Source organism: Selaginella moellendorffii, unplaced genomic scaffold (assembly GCF_000143415.4).
Source record: "Selaginella moellendorffii unplaced genomic scaffold, v1.0 SELMOscaffold_56, whole genome shotgun sequence".
NCBI classification, from domain to species: domain Eukaryota; kingdom Viridiplantae; phylum Streptophyta; class Lycopodiopsida; order Selaginellales; family Selaginellaceae; genus Selaginella; species Selaginella moellendorffii.
This window is the reverse complement of record NW_003314317.1, coordinates 1,087,861-1,111,127: the sequence shown is the minus strand read 5'-3', so window position 1 is coordinate 1,111,127 and position 23,267 is coordinate 1,087,861. Positions and strand designations below refer to the sequence as shown.

The 23,267-nt window shown below is 44.7% G+C and overlaps 5 protein-coding genes and 5 non-coding genes across 10 annotated transcripts; 6 read left to right on the top strand and 4 right to left on the bottom strand.

Annotated features, from left to right (window-relative positions):
- Positions 1–6,944: 6,944 nt before the first annotated feature.
- LOC9654341 (ABC transporter B family member 19) lies at positions 6,945–12,524 on the bottom strand. The gene is made up of 14 exons (XM_024688003.1): positions 12,211–12,524; positions 12,022–12,149; positions 11,463–11,955; positions 11,026–11,396; positions 10,921–10,975; positions 10,688–10,863; positions 10,431–10,631; positions 10,116–10,375; positions 9,742–10,058; positions 9,463–9,686; positions 9,036–9,409; positions 8,575–8,981; positions 8,284–8,525; positions 6,945–8,235 (listed from the first exon to the last, which is right to left on the bottom strand). The coding sequence occupies exons 3-14, from the start codon at positions 11,518–11,520 to the stop codon at positions 7,021–7,023; spliced, it is 3,900 nt and encodes a 1,299-aa protein (XP_024543771.1). The 5' UTR covers positions 11,521–11,955; positions 12,022–12,149; positions 12,211–12,524; the 3' UTR covers positions 6,945–7,020.
- A 229-nt stretch (positions 12,525–12,753) lies between these two features.
- TRNAY-GUA lies at positions 12,754–12,838 on the bottom strand. Its single transcript is given in 2 exon segments — positions 12,754–12,789; positions 12,802–12,838. It is a non-coding gene; the product is annotated as a tRNA-Tyr (tRNA).
- A 116-nt stretch (positions 12,839–12,954) lies between these two features.
- On the bottom strand, positions 12,955–13,039 carry TRNAY-GUA. The gene is given in 2 exon segments: positions 12,955–12,990; positions 13,003–13,039. It is a non-coding gene; the product is annotated as a tRNA-Tyr (tRNA).
- Positions 13,040–14,711: 1,672 nt separating this feature from the next.
- LOC9654163 (protein UNUSUAL FLORAL ORGANS) lies at positions 14,712–16,211 on the top strand. The gene has a single exon (XM_024688048.1). The coding sequence runs from the start codon at positions 14,712–14,714 to the stop codon at positions 16,209–16,211; it is 1,500 nt and encodes a 499-aa protein (XP_024543816.1).
- Positions 16,212–16,712: 501 nt separating this feature from the next.
- Positions 16,713–16,785, top strand: TRNAK-UUU. The gene has a single exon. It is a non-coding gene; the product is annotated as a tRNA-Lys (tRNA).
- Positions 16,786–16,793: 8 nt separating this feature from the next.
- Positions 16,794–17,719, bottom strand: LOC9654340. The gene is made up of 4 exons (XM_002983006.2): positions 17,383–17,719; positions 17,222–17,320; positions 16,995–17,132; positions 16,794–16,935 (listed from the first exon to the last, which is right to left on the bottom strand). Exons 1-4 carry the CDS (start codon positions 17,605–17,607, stop codon positions 16,894–16,896), a joined length of 504 nt encoding a protein of 167 aa, XP_002983052.1. The 5' UTR covers positions 17,608–17,719; the 3' UTR covers positions 16,794–16,893.
- A 98-nt stretch (positions 17,720–17,817) lies between these two features.
- Positions 17,818–17,903, top strand: TRNAY-GUA. The gene is given in 2 exon segments: positions 17,818–17,854; positions 17,868–17,903. It is a non-coding gene; the product is annotated as a tRNA-Tyr (tRNA).
- An 80-nt stretch (positions 17,904–17,983) lies between these two features.
- LOC9654339 (endo-1,3;1,4-beta-D-glucanase) lies at positions 17,984–19,537 on the top strand. The gene is made up of 7 exons (XM_024688005.1): positions 17,984–18,493; positions 18,550–18,571; positions 18,625–18,751; positions 18,811–18,901; positions 18,974–19,063; positions 19,129–19,229; positions 19,302–19,537. The coding sequence occupies exons 1-7, from the start codon at positions 18,349–18,351 to the stop codon at positions 19,437–19,439; spliced, it is 714 nt and encodes a 237-aa protein (XP_024543773.1). The 5' UTR covers positions 17,984–18,348; the 3' UTR covers positions 19,440–19,537.
- On the top strand, positions 17,995–18,079 carry TRNAY-GUA. The gene is given in 2 exon segments: positions 17,995–18,031; positions 18,044–18,079. It is a non-coding gene; the product is annotated as a tRNA-Tyr (tRNA).
- Positions 19,538–19,627: 90 nt separating the features above from the next.
- LOC112350944 lies at positions 19,628–22,070 on the top strand. Its single transcript, XM_024688004.1, has 8 exons — positions 19,628–19,873; positions 19,933–20,571; positions 20,642–20,861; positions 20,915–21,145; positions 21,202–21,376; positions 21,428–21,585; positions 21,638–21,840; positions 21,892–22,070. The coding sequence occupies exons 2-7, from the start codon at positions 20,324–20,326 to the stop codon at positions 21,683–21,685; spliced, it is 1,080 nt and encodes a 359-aa protein (XP_024543772.1). The 5' UTR covers positions 19,628–19,873; positions 19,933–20,323; the 3' UTR covers positions 21,686–21,840; positions 21,892–22,070.
- The last annotated feature ends 1,197 nt before the right edge of the window (positions 22,071–23,267 follow it).

Sequence of the window (23,267 nt, the reverse complement as noted above, 5' to 3'; positions counted from 1 at the left end):
TTTCCTTAGAACTTGATTTTCCATGTCATTTTTCTTGTTAGTGTTTTGGCTTCATATTGGATCTTGAGAATGATTGAGGAAAAGTGTTAGTGCAATATGGATATCTGAAGATGTGGTTTTCGTGATCAAGCTTTAGATGTTCATTTTGCATTTTGCGGATGTCAGTGTTGGATATCGAATATATGGGCAGAAAGATGTTCGAGGCTTAAGCATACTATGGGTCATGAGAATTTGTGTTGAGGTGAGCCTATGTGAAAGTTGTTAAGTAGGAGGAAGTTGGTTGAGTCTTGAAAGTTTGCATTCTTGGACTAAGAGTCATTCTTTCTCTAGGATAGAAATTTTCTACAAATTTTCTTAGACTTTTCCAATGGCTGATCTGTTATCACTTTGTCTGAAAACCATTCCGTTTTCGAAAGCCAATACAAACTAGTGAAGGGGTTGGAGTTGACTTCGGTTGGCTTAGATCTTAGTAAGTAGTTTGTATGATGCGGCCCGAAAGGGATGCTAACTTTTGGGGCTAAGGCAATTGAGTTGAATAGAGTCTGGAGTTAGTGTAGAAAAGTGGCCGTTGCACTTTTCTAGAAAAGTGACACTTGTGCCTTTCTTTTGTAGCGTTATGCTTGGTGGCAAGTTGCACTTTGCATTTCGCTACCTAACTCTATGAGAGTAGTGAACTCTCACTGATCTTGACTTGGTCTTAGTGGCCCTACGCCTTGGCTAAGGATGGTGATGTTCAACTTAGTTGTTTGAGTTTGAGATGTTGGTACCCGTACTATAGCTTTGTCTATAAGAAGGTTGTGTACCGATATGAGTCCATCTCATGGTCTTCACTTTAGTTTCAGCTGAGTGTTGATCATGTAGAGCTAGCCTCTTCAAGGCATGCTCAGAGCTATATGCTAAATGCTTTGGTGAGCTTATTGTGGTTGAGTTGGATTTGAGTGGTCATTTGGTTTGTGCTTGTCTATGAACTTTTATCTTATATTTGGGGTATCACGTTCATGTTAGACAAGTGTATGACTTGATGACGTGAGTTTAGTGTTTGGGTCTTGTGAAGGCGAGTTGAAAGGTGATTGTTGGTTGCTTTGCGACTAGTGATCGCTTGTAGACTTTTTCAAGGACTGTTAACACTTGCTTCACTCGATGATGATTTAGCGGTGATGGCCTTGCTTTACCGAATGGGGTTGCGGAGGATCGTGTTGTTAGACTTACATGGGTTTTCCATGTTGGCATGTCAACTCTACTTCTGTCGATGTCATTTGGTTGCATTTAGTCCGTGGTGTTGGATTTCATTGAGTCTTGGATGTGGTGATTCACTCCTTGAGGAAGTGTTATCTGTACCTGAGTAATGTTGAAGGATTGGTCTTGGATACTAACTAAAGTATCTTCGACCTTGGTTAGCTTGGTTGCTAGAGAGTTTTGAGTGGTGATACACTCATGCTTTCTTCTAGCTTTGTTCTAGTGTTGATGGCATTGAAGTGATGCTTTGTCGTTGACATTGTTGATGTTGAGATTCGAGTGAAATGAGATGTCTCTCCTTAGGATTGATATTGTGTTTCATTAGTCTCAATAAAGATAATATTGATGATTTGGCTATGGCTTTGTGTTATTGGCATTGGTGCATTTGCTAATTCGCAACTGTGTTGACGTTCAAATGAACTAAGTGGCAAGTTTGAGTTAGTTGTGTTCTAGACGAGATTATTTAGTAGGGGTTGAGCTTCGGCTTTTCCTTGAAAGTGATTTAGTCGTGGATAATACTAGCTTTACAAGTGGAAGAGTTAGTGATAGATATTGGAATATTTGAATCCTTATGGAATTTTAGTTGAAATATATCGATCATTGATAATTCTTCTTGTACTTGTTATGAAGTGAGTTACGTCTTGTTATAGATGAATTCATGGAGGATCGTTTGGTGGTCACTTGTTGAGCATAGTTTCATTATACTTGGCTTTTGGATTGATGCAAATCTACTCTTCATTAGCTTTGGCATTATGAAGTTTAGCTTATAGAAGTGTTGAAGAGGATATTGTGGGTTGTACCATGATTTCTTTTTAGCATTAACGTTAGTTCATGCAAGACTCGTGATCATTATTAGGCAAAGACTTGGCTATAGGCTTTTTTGAGCTTTTGGTTCCTTGAGTTTTTATGCTTGTGGACCATTGGTTAGAAGTTGTTGGGGAAGGCATTTTAGCTCATTAGCTTCGCTATTGAAGTTAGTATTTGCATCTGGCAATCATTGGTAATGATTGACTGTCATCTAGGATAGTTGATTATCCTTGTCAAAGTTTTGCTCAATTGTTGTTGATATAGAATGATTTGCTATTCTTCAAAATGGTAGATTCTTTCTTCAACTATGATTATGCATCTCTTTATTGATAGAATGATTGATGATTTTTTTATGGTGGTTAGTTGTTCTCTTTGATGGCTTGTGGCTTTTCGCAATACCACATGTTCTTTGTGGTTTGCTTTGGATTGGTCTATTGGGTTTGAGACATCAATAGGATGTTGCTAACACTTGCTTAGGCAACTTAAGTTCCTTAGTATTGTTAGCTGGGATTTATTCAGATTGGCTTTTGTGATAGTTGGCAAGACTGAGTGTTTGTTGGTCTTACCGCATTCATTCTCTTCTGTTGATTGTTGCTCGAGTTAGTTTTGATAGATTTGGATGTTATTTCCTTCGGGTGATACATTCGTGAGCATTGTGTTTGTCAGTCAATGATATTTTGTGTTCTTTGAGTTATCTCTAGTAAGTTGTTGGCCTACTGTCTGCTATCTTCAGTAGTTAAGTTTCATCATTGAGTTTACTTGATGATATACTTGCTATTGAATTTTGTTGGATGGTGATTCCTATGTTTACCAATTATGATGATCTTGGTGGTTCTTATACTCTACTACTAGTTTATCGGATGATAACTTCCTTGGAATACTCTTGTGTTCTAATATAAGATTATTCACTGATAATTAAGACTCTAAGATATCATTGTCTCTGACTTTGATAATGTCCATCTATGATCTTTGAGTTTGGGCCAGTAATAGGCAGACTAGCTTCGGCACTTCGTGTGCATGTTGAAATCTCTAGTCATGGGGTAGCTACTGTCGACTGGTCACATAACCCGCCTCTCTGTCGATGTTCCTTATTCCGTTAAAAGGGCGTGACCGTGTAAACAACTCTAACTGCCTGTTTACAGTAGTCTATCTAAACCTTACCGACGGGTTTGGTTTTTTTGCTCAGGAGGGTTGGGGCCTCTGGCTTCTCTCTCTATGTCCTTGCGGGCAGGGGCATATCACACTTTTGTAAGCTGGGTGACTCCCAGAGCAGCAAGGGTGGCTGACTCCGTTGGTCATTTCCTTGTCGGTGACGGCCGGAAGGTGTCTGAGCTGGTAGCGCATCCGCGTTAGACAAAGAGGTTGCCTCCTAACTCATTTAAGTTGATGCATTTCTCACATAGTGTGAATACCGTGAAATTTTTTTTGGAGTTGTTTCCTTGGCGGTATTCTAGACTCGAGTATGCATCGACGAGGACGTCGATCTTCCCTAGGGGGGGGAGAGTGTCACGCATGTGACTTTGGGTATCGAAAGTTACCTGTCGACTAGTCCTTACGGACACTCTTACCTTACTGCCACGATGGCAGGAGGTCGGTACTGCTGGTTCCCTTTATTGGCCCCTCTTGTTCAAGTGTTAGTAAACTGGACTTTGCATCTGTACTTGGCCGGATGAGCATAAGGAAGGAATTCCTAAGTGTCTATTTAGCTGAGCATACTTGGCCCGGCTTGTTAGTTCTCTTTTGCTCTGTCTTGCACTGGCTTGACAAGAACCCTCGCGTATTGAGATTGGTCCCTCAATATCGCTAGATGATAGCTTACCATGTCTGCCAAACACCCTTGCTATCATGCCCTTTGTGTTAGTCTCATTTCGGTCCCAAATGCTATTTATGGAAAGTGTCCAAATTTGCTCATTTGGCATATCTACAGAATGTAGAGATCGGCCTGAACACAATGGTGTTCGTCCCGTGTCCAAATTCGCAATCTAGGGACATTCCGTATTTAGTAAGTTTCAAGCTTGTCCCAGAGACTAACTCCTGATACTAAGGGAGGCTTGGGGTGAAAGCCCAAAGCGTGTGTTCCTCAACGGGGGGGGCTATGGGGGGTTCCAAATGTATAGTAGGGATAGTGGGTAGGTTGGGCATGGCCGACCAACCTGAGGCATAGTCTAGCTCCCGCTTGCGTGCCTGTCCTTGTTCTGCGTCCGGCTTGGGTCTAAGCCCAAGTTCCATTCCATGTTAGTTGGTGGAGTACCCATATCCTCGCGTTAGGCCACCGGTATGCCGAAATAGCGCCAGACTCCGTTTGGCTCTGTTTTGCGTGCTAGTCTTGGCATTGGGATGCTGGTTGCTCCAGGACTATTCCAAGTCGCTCTGGGCCCCTGTCCCTTCGCTCCTTGGGCTGTATGCTCGGGAGTTGCTCCATGGTCCGGTTCCATCACTCCTTGGCTCCACGCTTGGGAGTTTGGCACCGTTCCTTCGTTCAGTGGCCCAAGGCCCTGAACCTCGGGTTTCTATGGACACGTGGCATGGACATGTGGCATGTGACACGTGGCATCTATCACGTGGCACAAAGAGGGTTTAGGTTCCGCTTCGTGGTGTTATCCTATGGTAAATCACCATAGGATAAAGGGTCAAAACCACGTGCGCTACAAAATGTCCTTGGGTTTTAATAATACTAGGATGAATGACCTCCCAAGAAATCCAAATTCATAAGTTTACATTATTAGTTCACTAAATTGAATCTTGCTTTCAAGTACTAAGGATCATTTTAGAAGAATTCTAAGTTAAATTTTACTTTTGGGTATTAGCAAGTGCTGATAGTTGAGAAGGATATTCTCAAAATTGCTTTCCATACACCATTTGGTATATATAAGTTCTTCATCATCTTCCAAAGTACTTTACTCCGAAGTACAATATGCAACACTTCCTTGAAAATGTGCAATATCTCAGTTCAACTCTCTTGACACTTTACCCTTGAGTTAACTTTAGCTAGAGCTTCTAAACTTGGACTTCCCGAAAGGTCATCTAGCTTAGTATTACTCAAACTCAAGGACATTAAAACCCAAATATCCCAAAATCTTTAAACTCTTATTCATAAACTTTTTTTTTTTATATTTAAACCCCAATAGATCATCTCTTGAGTCGTCTCTTTAGTTTTTTATACATTGTTGAAGTCATCAACATTGTCATTTGTTTAATCTAAAGATTATATATAGGCATTTTGGATCTTAAAAAAGTGTTGACGACTCCTTCAATTTTAATGTATCCTAATTACACTTGATCTTTCATCTTGCATATGGATGTTATTAATGTTGGTTTTAGAGATGTGTTGATACAAAAGAGCACGAGTATGCCTAATTAGCATCATCCCATTATATAATTAATGGAGGTGACCTACTCTGCAATAGAAGAGTGTATAGCAGTAATTTGGGGTTTCAAGAAGTTTCATGCATACTTGCATTGTTGTCAGATATTGTTAAAGGATGATTATAGAAGAACTTGGTTGGTTGTACTACTTAATATGCTCTAAAGATTCAAATATATAATTTTAAAGTTGTTCATTAACTAAGGAATTCTATAGTTGATACTAATGCCCTTTCTTGAGCTTATCTTCTTTCTTCACTTATTCCTAATAAGCCTTTGAATGCTATACTTTAGAAAATCAATTAACATCATATAGGTTAGGGGGTGGTTATATCCATGCACTTTGAGCAATAAGAGGGATGTATCATCTACATTGTCATTGCCCCAAATTCACGATTTGTCAAAGATTGTAGTAAGAGATTATCTCATAAATTCTTGAATTTGTATAAGGTTTTTATGCCAAGAACAATCAAAAGCCTACTCTAATGTGTGTAGCCTTTAAGATCTTGTTTAAACCAAAGACTTTCACTCCAATAAGATGGATCAGTGAAAGCTAAACTCCTCATTTCACCTTAAATGTGTAATTATATTAAGATGATTTCAGAAATATATTCAACAAAATGAAAATATTGATTTTTGTAGAAAAATCTCCATTATTGTACTTTTATATTTAGCAAAAGAATTTGGCTCAACAATATGTGCTTAGTAAATATATTCTATTAATTTTCTATCTTTTAGAATTATAAAAATTAGAGAGTATTATAAATATTCATCATAAAAACAAATAAACCTAACAAATATGTCAAAATTTTAGGTTTCTAAAAAAAAAAGTTTCATAATAGTTTCTTTATATAAAGCCATTACTTTAAATTTCTCTTTCCAATATATATCATATAACCATACTTTCTCGTGATTTTCATTATATATCACAAGATTACCATCAGTTTGAATTCCTAAATAGCAACCAATTTCTTCTAAAATTATTTGTTTTAAATAAAGTGCAAAAGTAATATTCGTCTTCATATTTTTCTTTTCTTTTCTAAGTACTTGGAATCAATTATTGTAAACTCATGAGTTTAAACTTCCGGGGAAGTCATCCAATAAGCCTAATGACACTTAACCCTAAAATATCTTTTAACCGATTAAAAAAGGAGGTGCATTTTTATTCATCAACACTTTCCCTTTATATTTAAACTTGTATAGATTGTATTTTAAGTTGTTTTTTTTTTTTTTTTTCCTTTACAATCCACTACATAACTTGGACTGCTCTATGTACAACCTACATTTTATATTTATATATATATATAAGCTTTTCAAATATATTATCTAATTATCATTTGAAACACTTTATAAATAGTAAAGATTTCATTTACTGCAAGATCAAGACAAAGTTTAGAGGTTCTTCTTGTATATTGATCTGATCAACTAAGTATTGCTTCTAAAATAACACCTATAAGTTGTGGAGGGAAACTTGCAAAACTCTTACTACTAGATGCAAGAAAGCAAACCATTCTTAAACAAACCATACAGAAACCTGGTGTAGTTGCAACTTTGTACATGCTCGTTCGTTGATGCCACAGTTTTATTTTTGTAATATTATATACTTATTATAAGTCATCTCGTTTCTTTCATTTGTTGCAGCCTAACCAGCCTCGCGTAGGCACCATCGCCCTTGGCCATGAGCTCCCTATGACTTCCCTGCTCCACGATTCGACCACCCTCTACCACCGCAATCACGCCCGCGTTCTGTATCGTCGATAGCCTGTGTGCTACCAAAACAGTCGTCCTGCCGCGCATCAGCCTGTCCAGCGCCTCCTGTACCACTTTTTCTGACTGCGCGTCCAGAGCACTGGTCGCCTCGTCCAGCAGAAGAATGGCCGGGTTCTTGAGCACCGCGCGAGCAATCGCTACTCGCTGCTTCTGTCCTCCAGAAAGCTGCGTCCCTCTTTCGCCAACCTGAGTCTGGTATCCATCCGGGAGGCTGCTGATGAAGCTGTGAGCGTTTCCAGCCTTGGCAGCCTCCACCACCTCCGACTCCGTTGCTCCATCTCTCCCGTATGCGACGTTCTCGTAGATGCTCGTCGCAAACAGCGCAGGCTCCTGCTGGACCAGCCCGATGTGAAGCCGCAGCGACTTGAGGTTGATCCTCCGGATGTCCATCCCGTCGATCAATACTTTGCCTGCCGAAGGGTCGTAGAATCTCTGGATCAGTGCGACGACGGAGCTCTTTCCGGAGCCGCTTGCTCCAACAAGTGCGAGGCTACTTCCAGCGCGGACTTTGAGGTTGAGGTCGTAGAAGATTGTCACGTCGGGGCGAGAAGGATAGCTGAAGTTGACGCGCTTGAATTCTATATCACCGCGAATGTGCGTGATGATTTCTGAGTCGGGCTCGTCCGGATCGATCTCTGTTTTCCTGTCCAGGATTGCGAAAACCGAACCGACTGCTCGAGAGCTTCGCATCAGGTCCGGGGCCAAGGCCAGAGTTTCAGCGACTCCAAACGCCGTGAAAATGAGGAGGATGAAGCACTTTATCACAGGCCCAAAGGAAGAGTCGCCATCCTTGATCAGCTTTGCCGCGTACCAGAGTGCGAGCCCGTAAGAACTATATAAGCAGCACTGCGCTAGCCCATATCCCAATCCTGCTACTTGTCCCCTAGCAAAGGAGTTCTTTTTTATCCCCTCGAGTTGCCGGTTGAAAAGCTCCAACACCTTGCTCTCTCCACAAAATGCTGCCACAGTCCTGATGTTGCTAACAGCTTCACCAGCTACCACGGATGCACGGGCGTAGACTTTGCTCAGGTTTACTCCGAAACCTTTCATGAACAAATGCTGCAAAACGGAAAATAAACATCGACGACACAGGAATCACAACCTTACCTCACCGACATGGGCACTAATAAGAAGTGGAAAGAGAGCAAGAACTATCAAAGTCAGTTTCCACTGAAGGACAAAAGCGATTATAAATCCACCGAGGATTAATGCGGAGTTCTGTAGCAGTATGGACAGCCTGTCACCAACGGCAGCACGGACGAGAGTTGCATCGCTAGCAAGTTGTGATGAAACTAAGCTGCTGTAATTGTCTGCTTTCTCAAACCAGCCTAGTTCGTTTTTAAGTATAGCTGGAAAAGAGAACATTAGAGTTCGTATAAACCAAACCCATCAGCTCACCTGAAAACATCATGTTTCGTACTCGCATTGTGAGGCACTCTCCCATGTAGCCAAAAAAGTAGTGTTCAAGTGTGTTGGCCAGAACCGCAAGAATGGTTAAACCGGTGAAAAAAAACACGTACTTTTCGACTTCTTTCTTCACGTAATGCTTGTCAGGATTGTAGTATGTGACTAGGACCTGTGTCAACCCGAAAGCGAAGAATGGCATCTCGACTCCAGCGAGTATGGCCCCAAAAGCACCAAGAACGCCCTGAGGCCATTCACGAGCATTCAGCTTCAAGAGACGCCTGAAAGAAGGCTTTGGTAGACTTAGACGTTGGTCTTCTTCCATGCCAATAATGCTTTGACTTTCGGCGTCGGACTGTAGCCTAAAGCTGAACTGAGACATGGAAGATCCTCGAGAAAGCCTGCATTACAAGAGGGATGTTGGGAACCATATAAAAAGGAAGTACAACTCATACCTGGAATGCTTGCTCGGAGGGCCATCTAGAGTCTTTGCTTTCCCTGCTTCTTGCAGCCTCACGAGTTCACAATAAGCTCCCGATTCTCCCTTTGCCATCAGCGCCGAGTGAGTACCAGTTTCGACTATTTTCCCACCCTGTACGACGGCAATGATATCAGCATTCTGGACTGTAGACAGCCGGTGCGCAACAACGACGGTTGTTCTTCCGACCATAAGAGTGTCCAGAGCTTCTTGCACCGACTGTTCAGACGCTGCATCCAGCGCACTGGTAGCCTCGTCCAGCAGTAATATTGAAGGGTTCTTCACCATGGCCCTTGTGATAGCAACTCTTTGCTTCTGTCCGCCAGACAGTTGCACACCCTTCTCACCAACCTGGTCACTGAAACTTCCTTAATACACAAGAAAAATAGGTGACATTAACAAACCTGAGTCTCGTAGCCATCAGGCAGTTGCTGGATGAAAGCATGAGCGCCAGCAACAGTAGCAGCTTCGAAGATTTCGTCGTCGCTTGCATCGGGCTTTCCTAGCAGAATGTTTTCACGAATAGTGGTTGCAAATAATGCCGGCTCTTGATTCACAAGACCAATTTGACTCCGTAGCCATTTGAGCTGCAACGTCTTGATGTCGTGAGAATCTAACAAGATTATGCCTGCAACGAATCCAAATGATTTAGAAAACGTCAAAACGGACGACTCAAGTTTTACCAGACATAGGATCGTAGAATCGCTCGATCAACGCTATCACCGTGCTTTTACCGGAACCACTGCCACCGACTATCGCCACTGTCTTTCCCTGGGGGATCTTCAGGCATAACTTCTGGAAAATGGTTACGTCTGGTCTCGACGGATAGCTAAAATGTATGTCCACGAACTCAATGTTTCCTTGCACATTTGAGATTGTCTTGCCGTCCGAAGTGTTTGGATTGATTGCTGGTTTTCGTTTGATCATCTCCAGTATATTATATCCGGCAGCTTTGCCTTTGGCAAAAGCGCCGAGATTCGGAGCTGCATTTCCCAAGGAACTGGTTAAAACAAAACCAGGTAAGTTGCGGTAGAGATGCACGAAAACAGATACTTACAGGCTGCTGATAACAACATTAAGTATGGTCGTAAACGCTTCGCCACCATTTGTTGTACCGTGCCTGACTAAAACTCCTGCATACCAAAGTAGTAGTGCCCAAGAACCGAAGGTGAGGCCATAGGTTGCTCCAAGTCCAAGTCCTTTGGCCAATCCACCGCTCTTCCCGAGTTTTAAGGTTGTTTCTAGGGCCCTTGAGTACGACTCCTGAGCCTTTTCTTCGCCAACGAACGAGTAAACAGTTCGAACTTGAGAAATAGTCTGTTGTAAGAACAAAACAGGTAAGTAAAAGAGTAAAATGGACAAGATAAAATACCTCTTCTGCAATCTCCCCCGCTCTGGCGTAAGCCTTTTGATTTTTGGTGGTTAGCCCGACCATTGTGTATGCATAAGCTCCTCCGGCAACAGCAATTGCAGGAACGACGGCTAAAGTCAATAGCGTAAGCTGCCATACAGACGTAAATCCCACCGCGAAACCGGCAAAAAACCTCGCCATGTAATGCACGTAGTTTCCAGCCTGCACACCACATCTTTACGTAGTTTCAAGCAGAGCTTTAACTTGGAGACACAAACCTTGGGACCGATTGCCTCTTGCACAAGTGCCGTGTCACTAGATATCCCAATAACAATTTCACCGGTGGTGGCATCGGTGTCGAAGAAACCGACATCTTGACTCAACATTGCTTTTAAATAGTGAGTTCGCATGCGTGACGATTGCCTTTCGCCAGTGTAAGTCCAACAGGACACCTCTGCACATGGAAAACTGTCACGTAAGTGTCGTCCAGTTGACAAAAGCAGACGTTTACCAAGCCAAGCTGCGACCAGGATCACCAAGCCCAAGTAGACGAAATAAAGAGAATACTAAAGCACGGAAGCGTTAGACAAACCAAGAAAACAATGCGAGAGCTTACCTTGCTAACTTCGTGCCCCATCTTGTGTGGATTGTTATAATCCTTGCCGAACTCATCGATCATTTTCCCAAAGAAGACGAAGAACCCGGGAATAGCTGCTCCGTGGACCGAGGCACCGACGGTACCCAGGAAGATAAGCACATAATCGAGATAGTCCGCAAAGCTGAACAATTGAAGGTACGACACTGTGGCATGCGGCTGCTCTTTGACTGGCTCATCATCGACATCCTGCTTGCAATTTCCATCTCGTATCATTTCCTCCGGAACTGTCCTGCTTCTAAAAGACTCTGAGAGATCGTAGTCATGCCCTTGCATGAGGAAACTACCCAGCCTGTGATGCCCGAGAACTTTAGCTACTTCCTCGGACATGCCTGGAAGAAGCACGAAACAAGAAGACCATTATATAGCTTATCCAAGAGCTGAGATCTACCACTCACTTTGAGTAGCGGCAGTCTCCACGCTTCCAATTTGCTTCCAAACCTCGGACAGCTGCATCTTCTCTGCTCTTCGGACTCAAATCTAGCTACATTGCACCCTCGGCAATAGAAATCCCCATCGACTGGCACCCTCCCCGCGTATTCTCAAGGCTCTCCCTGCCAAAATCGCCAGAAAGGAGCTCAGACAAAAGCGCACAAGGCGAAGTCCTTTGGAAGTGATCACTCAACCACTTCTTCGACTTCTCAAGAATCCATCAAACAGCAGCAAACCTGAGACCGATAGATGCATCACAACAAAAGAAAAGCAGCAGCTGCCACTGGTGCAGCTGGGTGCATTCCAGTTAATGCACCATTGATGTAAGACATCGACAAGCACGACCGCAGAGACTTGAACGAAGAAAAGAAATCGAAAAACAAGCTAACAACGACAATCCGGTCCATATCAAATCAAACCAACAGACCAACCAGCGAGACCCACCAAACCTGTGATCATCTGTAAGCCAATCGGCCGAGCTAGAAATCTAAGAAACAAGAAAAAAAGAGAGAAAAAAATACGCACCTCCACAAAAGGCTGGCAAGACTCCACTTTCCGTGAAAGCGAGAGAGGCAAAAAAGAAGTGATGCCAAGGAATTTTTTCGTGCTTGTGTCCTGGCCGAAAGTTAGGTCGACGGTGCGATTCCTCACAGCTGCCACGCAAACAAACCTGAGATTTGGTCAAGAATATCGATCAAACTGCGAATCGCGAACCTGATCCGTGGGTTTAGGGGCGAGAAAAGGATGAGCTCACGGAGGAATCGCCGGGCGCTGCTGGAAGGAATCCATTCTTTGCTCGGCCGCAGCTAATCTGGCTCGTGGCGCCATAGCCAGGGCAGCATTTTCTCCTCGGCCGCGCGGCAATCAATGCGGCAGCGGCTGTGGAATTCAGTGGCGCTGGATGGAGCGCAGAGAACATGAATGAATGGCGCATTCATTGAGACACGCTTCTCCCTCCTCTCTGACACCGCCGAGCCGAGCACAAAACTAAGTACCTTCGCGAGTCACGATCCCGACGCTCCAGGGTTTCGAACTCCTGTCCCCGCCAAATTCTTTCTTTTTCCTTCGATTTCTTGTCCGAAGGACGGAAACAATAAAATAAACTCTCCGATCTGCCGGAATCGAACCAGCCACCTGACGCTGTCTGAGCTCTACCAACTGAGCTAAGGCCGGTCATTATTGAGATAAAAACTTCTTTAATTAAGTGACAAAAGGAAAAAATACTCTAAGATTAATTAAAGTGATAACAGGAAAAGATCCGATCTGCCGGAATCGAACCAGCGACCTAAGGATATCTGAAGAGCACTACAGCCCTCCACTCTACAAACTGAGCTAAGATCGGTCATTATTGATTTGAGATAAAAAAACCTCTTTAATTAAAGTGTTAGAATTAAAGTAAATAAAAGAAAAAAATACTCCAATAAAACACATTAATCAAAGAAAAAGATGTAAAAATGCTCCGATCTGCCGGAATCGAACCAGCGACCTAAGGATACCTGTTGTGCACTACAGTCCTCCGCTCTACCAACTGAGCTAAGATCGGTCGTTGAGAAAAGATCGAACTGGAAGTTTTTTTTGACGCAGCAAGCGGTCCTACGTAGCAGACAGCCCAGCCATGAGGAGTTCCGGGAAAAAAGTGCTAATTCATCCGTTGGTTGTGGTATTTTATCGATGTATACTTGACTTGCAAAGATCACACACACGAAATGTTTGTTAAACTCGTGAAGAATCTCTGGGGCTTTCATGTGGTCGGTCTCGGCGTCTCCTGCTGGTACTGCGCATGCTGTTAGAAAGTTGATTAATTTAGCAACGAATGTTAATCATTATTTACAAGGTGCGTTGCATCGAGATTCTTTTCCGAAGGAATCGCAACCTTCGCTGTAAAAGACACAAAGTTTTCGAGACGTGGTGGAATTGAAGATCACCTCCTAAGTGATTTGCTTGGAATGCAAAACATGAACAAGTTTTTCTGAGCCTTCGATTGGTTTCGCCTGAAAGAAATCTTGTCCGATCGAACAATGCACGGAACTTTTATATGCAAATTCCGTACGTGGTAGATAATACTTGTAATCAAGAAAAAAGAAATTTCTACATCAGGTTGGTGATTTGGCAGCCATGTTCGAATGAGCATCATTATCAAAAGAATCCCCGTGGGAAAGATCGGGAACCACAACGACACATCGCCAAAACAAGTTTCGCAAATGGAAAACTAAAGAATTTGCCTAGTAATCGAGCCATGGAAGGATCAAGCCTGCCAATCAGTCGTAACAAGCTCAAAAACGTGAAAGAATGCATAACATCAATCTTCTCCGGCGATTTTTCCCGGCTGATGGAAGAATGGAGGTGCGGGAATGCAGCACTCGGCGCAACCCACGCGTGATCGCAATAAAATAGCTGCAACGCTTGTGCCCCTTGCGGAATCGAACCAGCGCGCAACATCTCTCCATCATCGAGTTTTAGGGTTCTTGCGCAAGACGACAGTGGTGGGGGGTGGCAGAGAGAAAGAGAAAGAAGTGGAGGTGGTGATCAGCGCAGGCGAAAGAAAAGAATGGAAAAAAGAAAAGGACCCAGTAGGAGTATTCATTTCGGATTGCATCATTTAAAAAAAATTTAAAAATCGAGAAGATCTGGGCTGCTACTTAGGGTTTAGTTAGGGCTTTCGCTTAGTTCAAAGCGAATGCAGCGGGGGACGCGCGGTGTGGCGGCAGTACAATGCAGTACAACAGCGCGTCTCGAATCCGTGCAGCGCGTCATAAATCTGATGAGCAAGAGGGTACCCTAATCGTATCTCCCTCGGCGATTACCAAATTGCTAGTCCCCACTTTATGCCCTTCTCTACTTAGCTGCCTGGGCTGAGAGGGAGGCCTGGCGTTGGGCTCGAACAAAATTTCTTCTCTTTTTCGCTAATGATGGTTACGAATTTTGGGCTCAGTTTCTTAGGCAGTAGAGCGGCAGCGCAGCGGCACAGCACAGAGCGCCAGCAGCGAGAGGCGTTATCTGGAGCAGCGCAAGTGTTCCTCTTTCCCCTCACGCTTTCTTCTTTTCGATTCGCTTCTCGCTTGGCTCGCAAGTCTTTTCTCCAGATCGTCGATCGTCTTTTCCTCCTCTTGAGTAGAGCCGAGCATTGAGAATGTGAGGCGCGAGCGAGAGATTTAGAGGATTTGCGAGTGTGTGTGTGTGTGTGGGTGTGAGTGTGACGAGGGAGAGAAAGGATGATGGCCGCTGCGCAGCGGCTCCAGCTGATGGAAGGAGGAGGCGGAGGAGGCGGAGGAGGCGGCACCGGCGGAGGAGGAACGCAGGTATCGCATACGATCTCTCATCACCACATTCTTCTCGACGGTGGAAGCGGGTACCACGTCGCGCTTGATCATGCCGGGCTCGTCGTGTCAGGGGCCACTAGCTTCCGATTCGATCCCCAGCAAATCATCGGGAGCTCCACCACCAGCAATGACGACGAGCATCACCACCACCATCACCACCACCAGCACGAGCTCCTGATCCAATCCAGCTCGAATGCCAAGAACAAGATCACCGGTGGTGGCGGCGATGGCGATAGTGGTGGTGGTACTGTCTTCGCCCATCATCACTACCACCATCACCAAGCTCTCCTGGAGGAGCGGCTATGGAGCCAGCTCCCGGAGAAGCTCGTGGACAGGGTCCTGGCGATGCTCCCACTGCCCAGCTTCTTCCGGCTCCGCGTGGTTTGCAAGCGCTGGTACTCGCTCCTCTTTTCCGACAGCTTTCTTGAATTGAGCTCGCGCGTTGCCCCCTCGAGGCACTGCTTCCTCCTCTTCAGGCCCGGGGTGTGGTCGCAGGGCTTCCTCTTCGATCCCGGAGAGCGATCCTGGCATTTGCTGCCGCTGGGCTTCCTCCCATCGCAGATCGCCGTGGTCTCGTCCTCGCAGGGCCTCCTCTGTTGTATGTCCGAGATGGCCGGCTACAAGACGGTCGTGATGTGCAATCCTCTCACTCGCGCTTGCATCCAGCTCCCGCTCACGCTCAAGGAGCGATTCGTCCCCACCGTGGGCCTCGTCGTGGATCGCCACACTCGCGGCTACAAGCTTCTCGTCGCCGGCGACGATCTCATCTCGCCATTCGCGGTGAAGAACCTGAGCAGCGAGGTGTTCGACTCGAGCATTCAGTGCTGGAGGATGGCGGGAGCGCTCCCCCGGCTGTGCAACCTCGAGTCCGCCAAGACCACCTTCGCGAACGGCTGCTTCTACTGCATGAACTACAGCCCGTTTGGAGTGCTGGCCTACGACGTGGAGTCCGGGACGTGGAACAAGATCCAGGCGCCAATGCGGCGCTTCCTGCGCACGCCCAATCTCGTCGAGTGCCGCGGGCGATTGGTGATGGTGGCGGCGGTGGAGAAGAACAGGCTCAACGTCCCCAAGAGCATCCGGATCTGGGGGCTGCAGCACCCCAAGAGCGTGTGGATCGAGCTGGAGAGGATGCCGCAGGCGCTGTACGAGGAGTTCATGCGGATCTCCTGCGAGCGGGCCTTCTACTGCATCGGCCATGGCAACTACATCCTCCTCACCATCCAGGAGTGCTCCGAGGTGCTCATGTATGACTTCTACGAGAAGCTCTGGCGATGGCTGCCGCGCTGCCCGTTCCTGGGCGAGATTGAGCACCCGGCGCAGGGATTCATGCAGGGATTCGCCTTCAGCCCCCGCCTGGATGCCTTCGTCTACCCCAACATGATCTGCTGCTAAGCTCGCGCTCGCGCTCGAGCTCGATCGATCAAAGTTCTTCCTTTTGGAAGAAGTTTGGAAGCTCCAGCCGAGGGAAAGGACGATGGAGAATCTTGCGAAGGAGAAGAAGATGGGGGGTTTTCAACGGTTTGGTCTGCGTATCTATCGTATGGTCTAAGTCTTAAGTCTTGCTGCTCTACTGGTGAGGTCAGCCAAAGGAAGAGGATCGGACTTTTTATTCTGCCGCTGGGAAGTTCGATTTGCACCAAGGTCCGTGTTGAGAGAGCGCTGGCCTCCCAGGTAATATATGTGTGCTTGCTGCTGTTTGTTTCTTTCTTTTGCGTGTATGAGGGTGTGTGTGTGTCTGAGAGAGAGAGATCTTCCTATTATCTTTTGTGGTTCTTGCTATTATCTATTGTGTTTGGATCATGTTTGATCAATCAATCTATTTATATGTTGGTTTCGTATTGCTCATTCAAGCCCGCTGCGTACTTGAGCTTCCAAATATCGCATTCCGGATTATCAGTCTTAGCTCAGCAGGTAGAGCGCGTGGCTTTTAACCACGTGGTCGTGGGTTCGATTCTCACAGGCGGCGGGTGACGATTATGACAAAGATTCACTTGCTTTGTTTTATTTGTGTTCCTTTGCTTTCAATAGAATAAACAATCTTATCTTCTCTTTGCGTCTTCTTTGATTTGTGTTTTTAATTGCTTCGTCGTCGTGGTTTGGTCGATGGTGCCAGTCCCTGGCAGTGTTTGATCCCAATCAGTGAGAATCGAGGCCTGGTATTCGCGAATTTCTTACCGGAGCAGGCACCCAATCGTTGGTTGCGGGGTTGGATTTGACAGAATTGGATGAAAATGGAGCGTTGCCATAATCATCCACAAGCTGGAATGAGGAGGAGCCTTGAGCAGCCCCCGCATCAATGAATCCAGTTCCAGTCTGTGGAAGAATTGCCAACATAGAATTCATGGATCCATCAATCACGCACAAGAAAGAAGAAAATTGGCAGTAGCGAAGGACTGACTGACCGTGTGATGCTGCCCATTCTCCGCCGCGATCAAATCCTTGTAGTACTCGTTCTCGGCGTAGCTGTCGTCTCCAACAAGCCCACCACGAGTGTTCAAAGGCTGGAAGAAAAAGAATTTCAGCCACTCTCATGCGAAATCCCGATCTTCAAACAATCCCCTACCTCCGACCGAGCCTCGAGATCCAAGAGCTTGGCGTGCTCTGGAATCTGCTGATCCGCCGGAGCGTCAGCAGCAGCTATGGCGCCTCCAGCATTGCTGCCAGGCTCGCTGCGCGCCGGCTTGATCGGGCGCTTGGGCGCTATCAATTCAAAGTGCGCCTGGACCTCCTTTGCACGCCGCTGCTCGGCCTCGGGGGACTGGATCTCATCGCTCCGGCTAGGCTTCATCGCTTCTCGATCCCACGCGCCAAAGAACCCTAGCTCTTCAAATCCTGGATCTATCCACCTGCCAGTCAGCTAGGTAGAAGCGATAGCTAGAAAAAGAGAACTCTACGGGTAGAGATATTTCTTCGCTTTATCGCTTCGGATAGGCTCGAATGATATTTTTCAAGGGGACCCTTCCGCTTAATTAATCTTAAATGGGAGTTTTTTTCCAAGCCGATCTTAGCTCAGTTGGTAGAGCGGAGGACTGTAGTGTCTGGTCAGACATCCTTAGGTCGCTGGTTCGATTCCGGCAGATCGGAGAGTGGTTGCTTACAATTTGATCACTCCTCTATAGGCATTGCATATTCGAGCACTGACAACTTTCTTCTTGTCAGAGCCTTGTTCAAGCATCCGATCTTAGCTCAGTTGGTAGAGCGGAGGACTGTAGTGCGCTCCAGAAATCCTTAGGCCGCTGGTTCGATTCCAGCAGATCGGACACCAATTTTTTCTTGTGATTCCCACTTCACTGTAGAAAATTTTTGGGAAGTCATGGCGCAAAGCCAAAAGTGTGCTAGTACAAGATCATGAAATGTTTGGAACATCACGAAAAATTTCCTGGAAGATCAAGGCGATTGCAGGCTTTCGAGGGATGTGCTAGTAGAAGATAATAGAATTTTCTAGAACGGTCAAGGTTTAACCTTTGCTTCATTCATAGGAGTTTAAATTGCTCACGAGGTTTTTTATTTTGGAGCAAAATATTTGGCTATGGCTGGCCCCGAGTGCTGCGTTCCGGCTCCTCCAGCGACGCATTCGTCCGTTGGCGGCGAAGAATCCTGGGGGGGAATCGATGTCTATGTCAATCACCCGGCGTCCTCCACTGCCGCAGTCATTCTGGTCTCCGATGTCTTTGGTAATTTCCATCCCTAGCTTTGATTCCTAGGACTAAATTTTCTTTCCGGCAATCAGGATGGAAGGCTCCACTGTTCAGGTATATGGCGGCATTCTCATTTTGCTCTTGATTTCTCCTTCCCTTGCTCTCAGGAAGCTCGCTGACAAAGTCGCGGCTGCTGGATTTGTTGCCGTGGCTCCTGATCTTTTGTACGGGGATTTCTTCGATCCCGATGCTTCCGGGCCGGTTCAAACATGGATTCAAGGCCATAAACCCCACGTAAAGCTTTTTGCTTCTCTCTTTTCGATTTGTCGATTGATTTTCTGTTTTTGATCCAGCTCAAACCACTGGAAGACTGCAAGAAGCTTGTGTCTGTGCTTCAGTCCAAAGGCATAACTTCTATAGGCTTATCCGGATTTTGCTGGGGAGGTAATCTTCTTCATTGTTCTTTCGTCCCAGAGAAAGAACGCGTTTTTTTACTCTCTTTTTTTTTTCTTGCAGCCAAGGTTGTAATCCTTGCTTCCAAGGAAACCACCTGCAATGCACTTGTGATGTGCCACCCTTCGATGGTTACTATAGACGATATAAAAGGTTGGCCAAGTTTCCGCTGTTTCTCCTTGCTAAATGCTAAGAAGTGAGAGAAATTTTCTATGCAGCGTGCAAGGCACCACTGGCGATCCTCGCCGCTGAAACCGATCATGTAACGCCAGTAGATATGGTGAATGAATTTAAGAAACACCTCGAGCATGGAAACCAGGTAAAGTTTTCTCCTTCCACTCGTTTTCTTGTTCTTTTCCTTTGTTCATCTGACAATCCCTTGCCTCCGCAGGATCACTTTGTCAAGGTTTTCCCAGGAACTGCTCATGGCTGGACTGTCCGCTACGATGTGAATAGCGAAAACGCCGTGAAGAACGCAGAGGAGGCTCACGAAGACTTTATAGCTTGGTTCCGAAAGCACTTGCTTTGAAGCTAAGCTACGCTGCTTATGATCGATCTTATAATTTTGTGGATTTACAGACGTGTCAATAACTGGAAAATGCAGATTAAATAGCTCGCTCGAGGTGATGTCAACGTTTCTTATGCTGTCAAAAGACATTTGGCGTGTTCCAGATTCTCATTTGATGAGTAACATAAGTCGGGATTTCTTTTGAGAAATTGCCGAAACGGAAAAAGTTACAGAAGTCCTCGTTTGGTCCGAAACACTGCAAGAAGCTATCAGGTGAGGTTATGGCTCTCCTTGCTGCTTGTGATCCCTGTGGCGGCTGCATTCCTTGTATCTTCAAGAAGAAAGAGTGGTTCCATACAAACACCGCCAGGGGATCGAGGCTGGCCCATTCGTGGCGAGACAATACAACTTCTGCGAGGCACAGCTGAGGATTTCGTTCTCCAGCGTCGCAAGAGGTAATATTTCTCTTTTTTTTGTTTCTCTTCTCCGCTTCAAGCTTTTTTTATATTAGCAGATTGCTCGGGAACATCTCTGGCAGCATCGATGCGTTCTCCGGCGCCGCCAGGGGCTTGCGGTAGGAGAGGATTCGAAGAACGAGAAAATGGAGGAAGAGGGCTATTGGGAGGCGAAAAAAAGAATATATCCATCTCCTGGAATCAATCTTTATCATTGAGCTCAGCTATTGGTCGATGAGAGTCTGCTCGGACATTGCTGCTGCTTAGCCTGAAAATCGAGCAGGCAAAACCAGGTTCTTCAAATGAGATAGGTACCTTGAGTTGTTTCCCAGCAATATTTGTCGAATATTCTAGCTAAGCAAAAGTTATTTACTCACCCAAAAGGTAAACATGCATAACCGACCGTCCGATCACGGCATATGTAAATTTTAAGAACTATCGTTTACCCTAATGGCGGGGAAGCGCAAGCGCAGCGCCGATACTGGTAAGGGAAGGAAAGGAAATCCATTCGATGTGCCAGAAAGCTCGTACCACATTGGGGTGTTGCGGGCAGTGGAGCCCTTTGTCACGATCTGGGAGACGGAGGGCTCGCTGCAAGCACTGGGCACAAAGAACAAATTCTTTGGCGGCTTGATAGCCAAAGACACGATGGATACCGTCGTAAGCCTCCTGTGGGAGCGCCTCGCAGTGGTGGAAAGGTTCGTTGTCCGAGAGAACCCTTTTGCTCCTGGACTTGTTTGATGCTAACTGAGGGCCTTGTGATGCTAGCGTCTACGCCAAGCAGAGAACCGAGGGGAACATGCGGCCGTGGCATCTCGCCCTTGTTGAGATGTTCTACTGGATGTCCACCCCCTCCGAAACGGAGCTTCGAGATCTTAAGGAAAGGCTCCGAATGCGTGGTGACATGAATGGGCTGCAAACGGTCCAGCACTTGCAGCAGCTTGACGACGACGCTCTCCAAGGCTTTGCTGTGGAGATTGGCATCATGGTACGTATGCTTGCATGTAATGAGAGATGACAGGAAGTATATGACTGTTACAGGATAGTTCCAGCTTTTCTACGGGATCTGAGAGGGAAGGAGTTACCGAGGCGAACGAGGATGAGCTTGGTTTGCCGGAGCACGCGAGGACGGACATCAAGTTCAGGACACACAAGCCTTGCGTTTTCAAAGATCCAAAGCTATCCAAGAGGAAGAAGGGCCAACTGAAGGCCGAGCTGTGCCCCTTCATCGCTGAGTGTAAGGCAAATGAATCCGACCAAGCAGTCTTTCAGGTGCAGGCTTCCATTTTTCTCATTTCTTTTGCTTATTTTGGTTTCTATGCTCACAGAATGTTGGGTATGGCCGAGTCGAAGTTCGGCACAACATTGCCCATGGCCACTACGACCCAGTTTACCTTCCTATCTTTGGTGGCTCCTCTTACACGTATGGTGTTCTAGACGTGCATGGCCTCGTGGAAGTCTCCGAAAACACAATCTCGCTAGCCTCGTATCTTCGCTATACCGGTACATGATGAGGCTGTGCCTGAAACCTTGTTCTTCATCAGTATTTTGCAGAACATTGCGAGGAGAAAGGAGTAGAGCCCAAGAGCGAATCGGATTTGATCAAGTCCCTTGACGATGGAATCGCAGAACTGGAACTTTGGAATGATTATCATCCCAAGCGATATCCCACGAACAAATACCTTGTGGGGGACTTCTATATCGCTGAAAAGGTATGGTCAATTTAATTTTGCGCAATTCAATCTTGTACTTTGTTTTTTTTAGTGGTACCCCTTACCAACTGGGAACTTTATCACCAACGACGACTCTTAGCATGGCCTCCATAAAGAAATGAGACTCCGGACGCGAATAGCTGGAGTTCCATCATGGCGGCCTAACGATGCCAGAAGAGCATTTTGGAGACGGAAAGCCTTCATCAAGTTGCAAGGCCGTGTGAGTGGGGCTCCTGAAGTGGAGGAAGAACTAAGGTAAGAAAATGAAATATTTCTTTGCTTCTCCACTGACGTGTCTGTTTGCAGTCACCTGCCTAATGAGAAGCTGCAGGCTCGTATGCAGCGCTTATTGGCTGAGATGGTGAGACGTATCTAGGGAACCTACAAAACTGAAATAACCTAGCATATAAGCAATATATCAAACTATATGTGAAACTAGTAGATAAACTATGAACTACTATATAAAATAACTGTTATAAACTACATATCAAACAAACTAGTAAGAAAAACCATGAAGTAAAACTACTATATAAAATATATCAGTTTCACTTTCTTTCTTACCAAAACTCATATCAATTTATATATCAGTAAAAATAATAAAATTTATAATAAAACTACACCAAATACCTTAAACCAACATGCCCAAGTGCAACAAATCACTATAAATATGTGTGTGTGTGTGTGTGTGTGTGTGTGATTAAGAATGTAAGAAGTCAATGGAACTAATGTTTTATTGTAGCTACAATAAAATCCACTTGCTCACAGAAAAACTATTGCATTTAACACTTTAAGTATTCAAAGAAAAACTTTGCATTCACTTCTACGCTTTAATTGATCATACTTGCCTTTACAAGAATCAATCACTATATAAATTAAAGTGTTATGTTACAAATAAGTTATGATAAATGAAAAGCACTTGCAAAAGTGATCAAAGCATTGTGTTTACATTAATGCATGCTACAATTGAAAATGCCTCCAAGCTACAGAAAATAAAGCATAGCCATGCAAAATGAAAGGCGAATGACATAATGCACAAAGGAGGAGAGAGATTAATCATAGTTAGAAAATCATAAATTTACACTCAATAACATAAAAATAAAATAAAAAAAAGCCCCACTAAATTTGTAGTGACTTCATGTTGTTTGATATGGTCTTGCATGATAATCTAAGGTGTCATGCCCCATAGCATATCCTATAATAAAAACAATTATACAAATAATCATGTTTCAATTTTTTATATCGCAATTGAAAAGTGATTGTGTGTATAATTGTTTTGCATGCAACTTAAACAAAAAAATAAATTTGCATATATTGTAATATATAATGCATATATTTATTGCTATAGAAGGGTAATAAATAATTGAATTTGGTGGTAGAGTTTTATGTGTTTAATGGTAATTTAAATGTGGGGCTTTATAATAATTAACAAATTTGGATGAAAAAGTTTATTATGTTTTTTATTGTAGTACTATAATTATAATATTACCATGCTATAAGAATAATCATACAGAAATGTTAATGTTTTTATCCTAAATTGATCTATCATCAAAATTAATTAATTGACTTTTTTTTATAGTTAAAATATTTTTCTACCTTTCTTAAAAAGTGTAATTTTTTATTTGAACCTTGCAACATGAAGGGCATCTTTAATATCAGCCCTAATGAAGTGAGCCAATAATCAT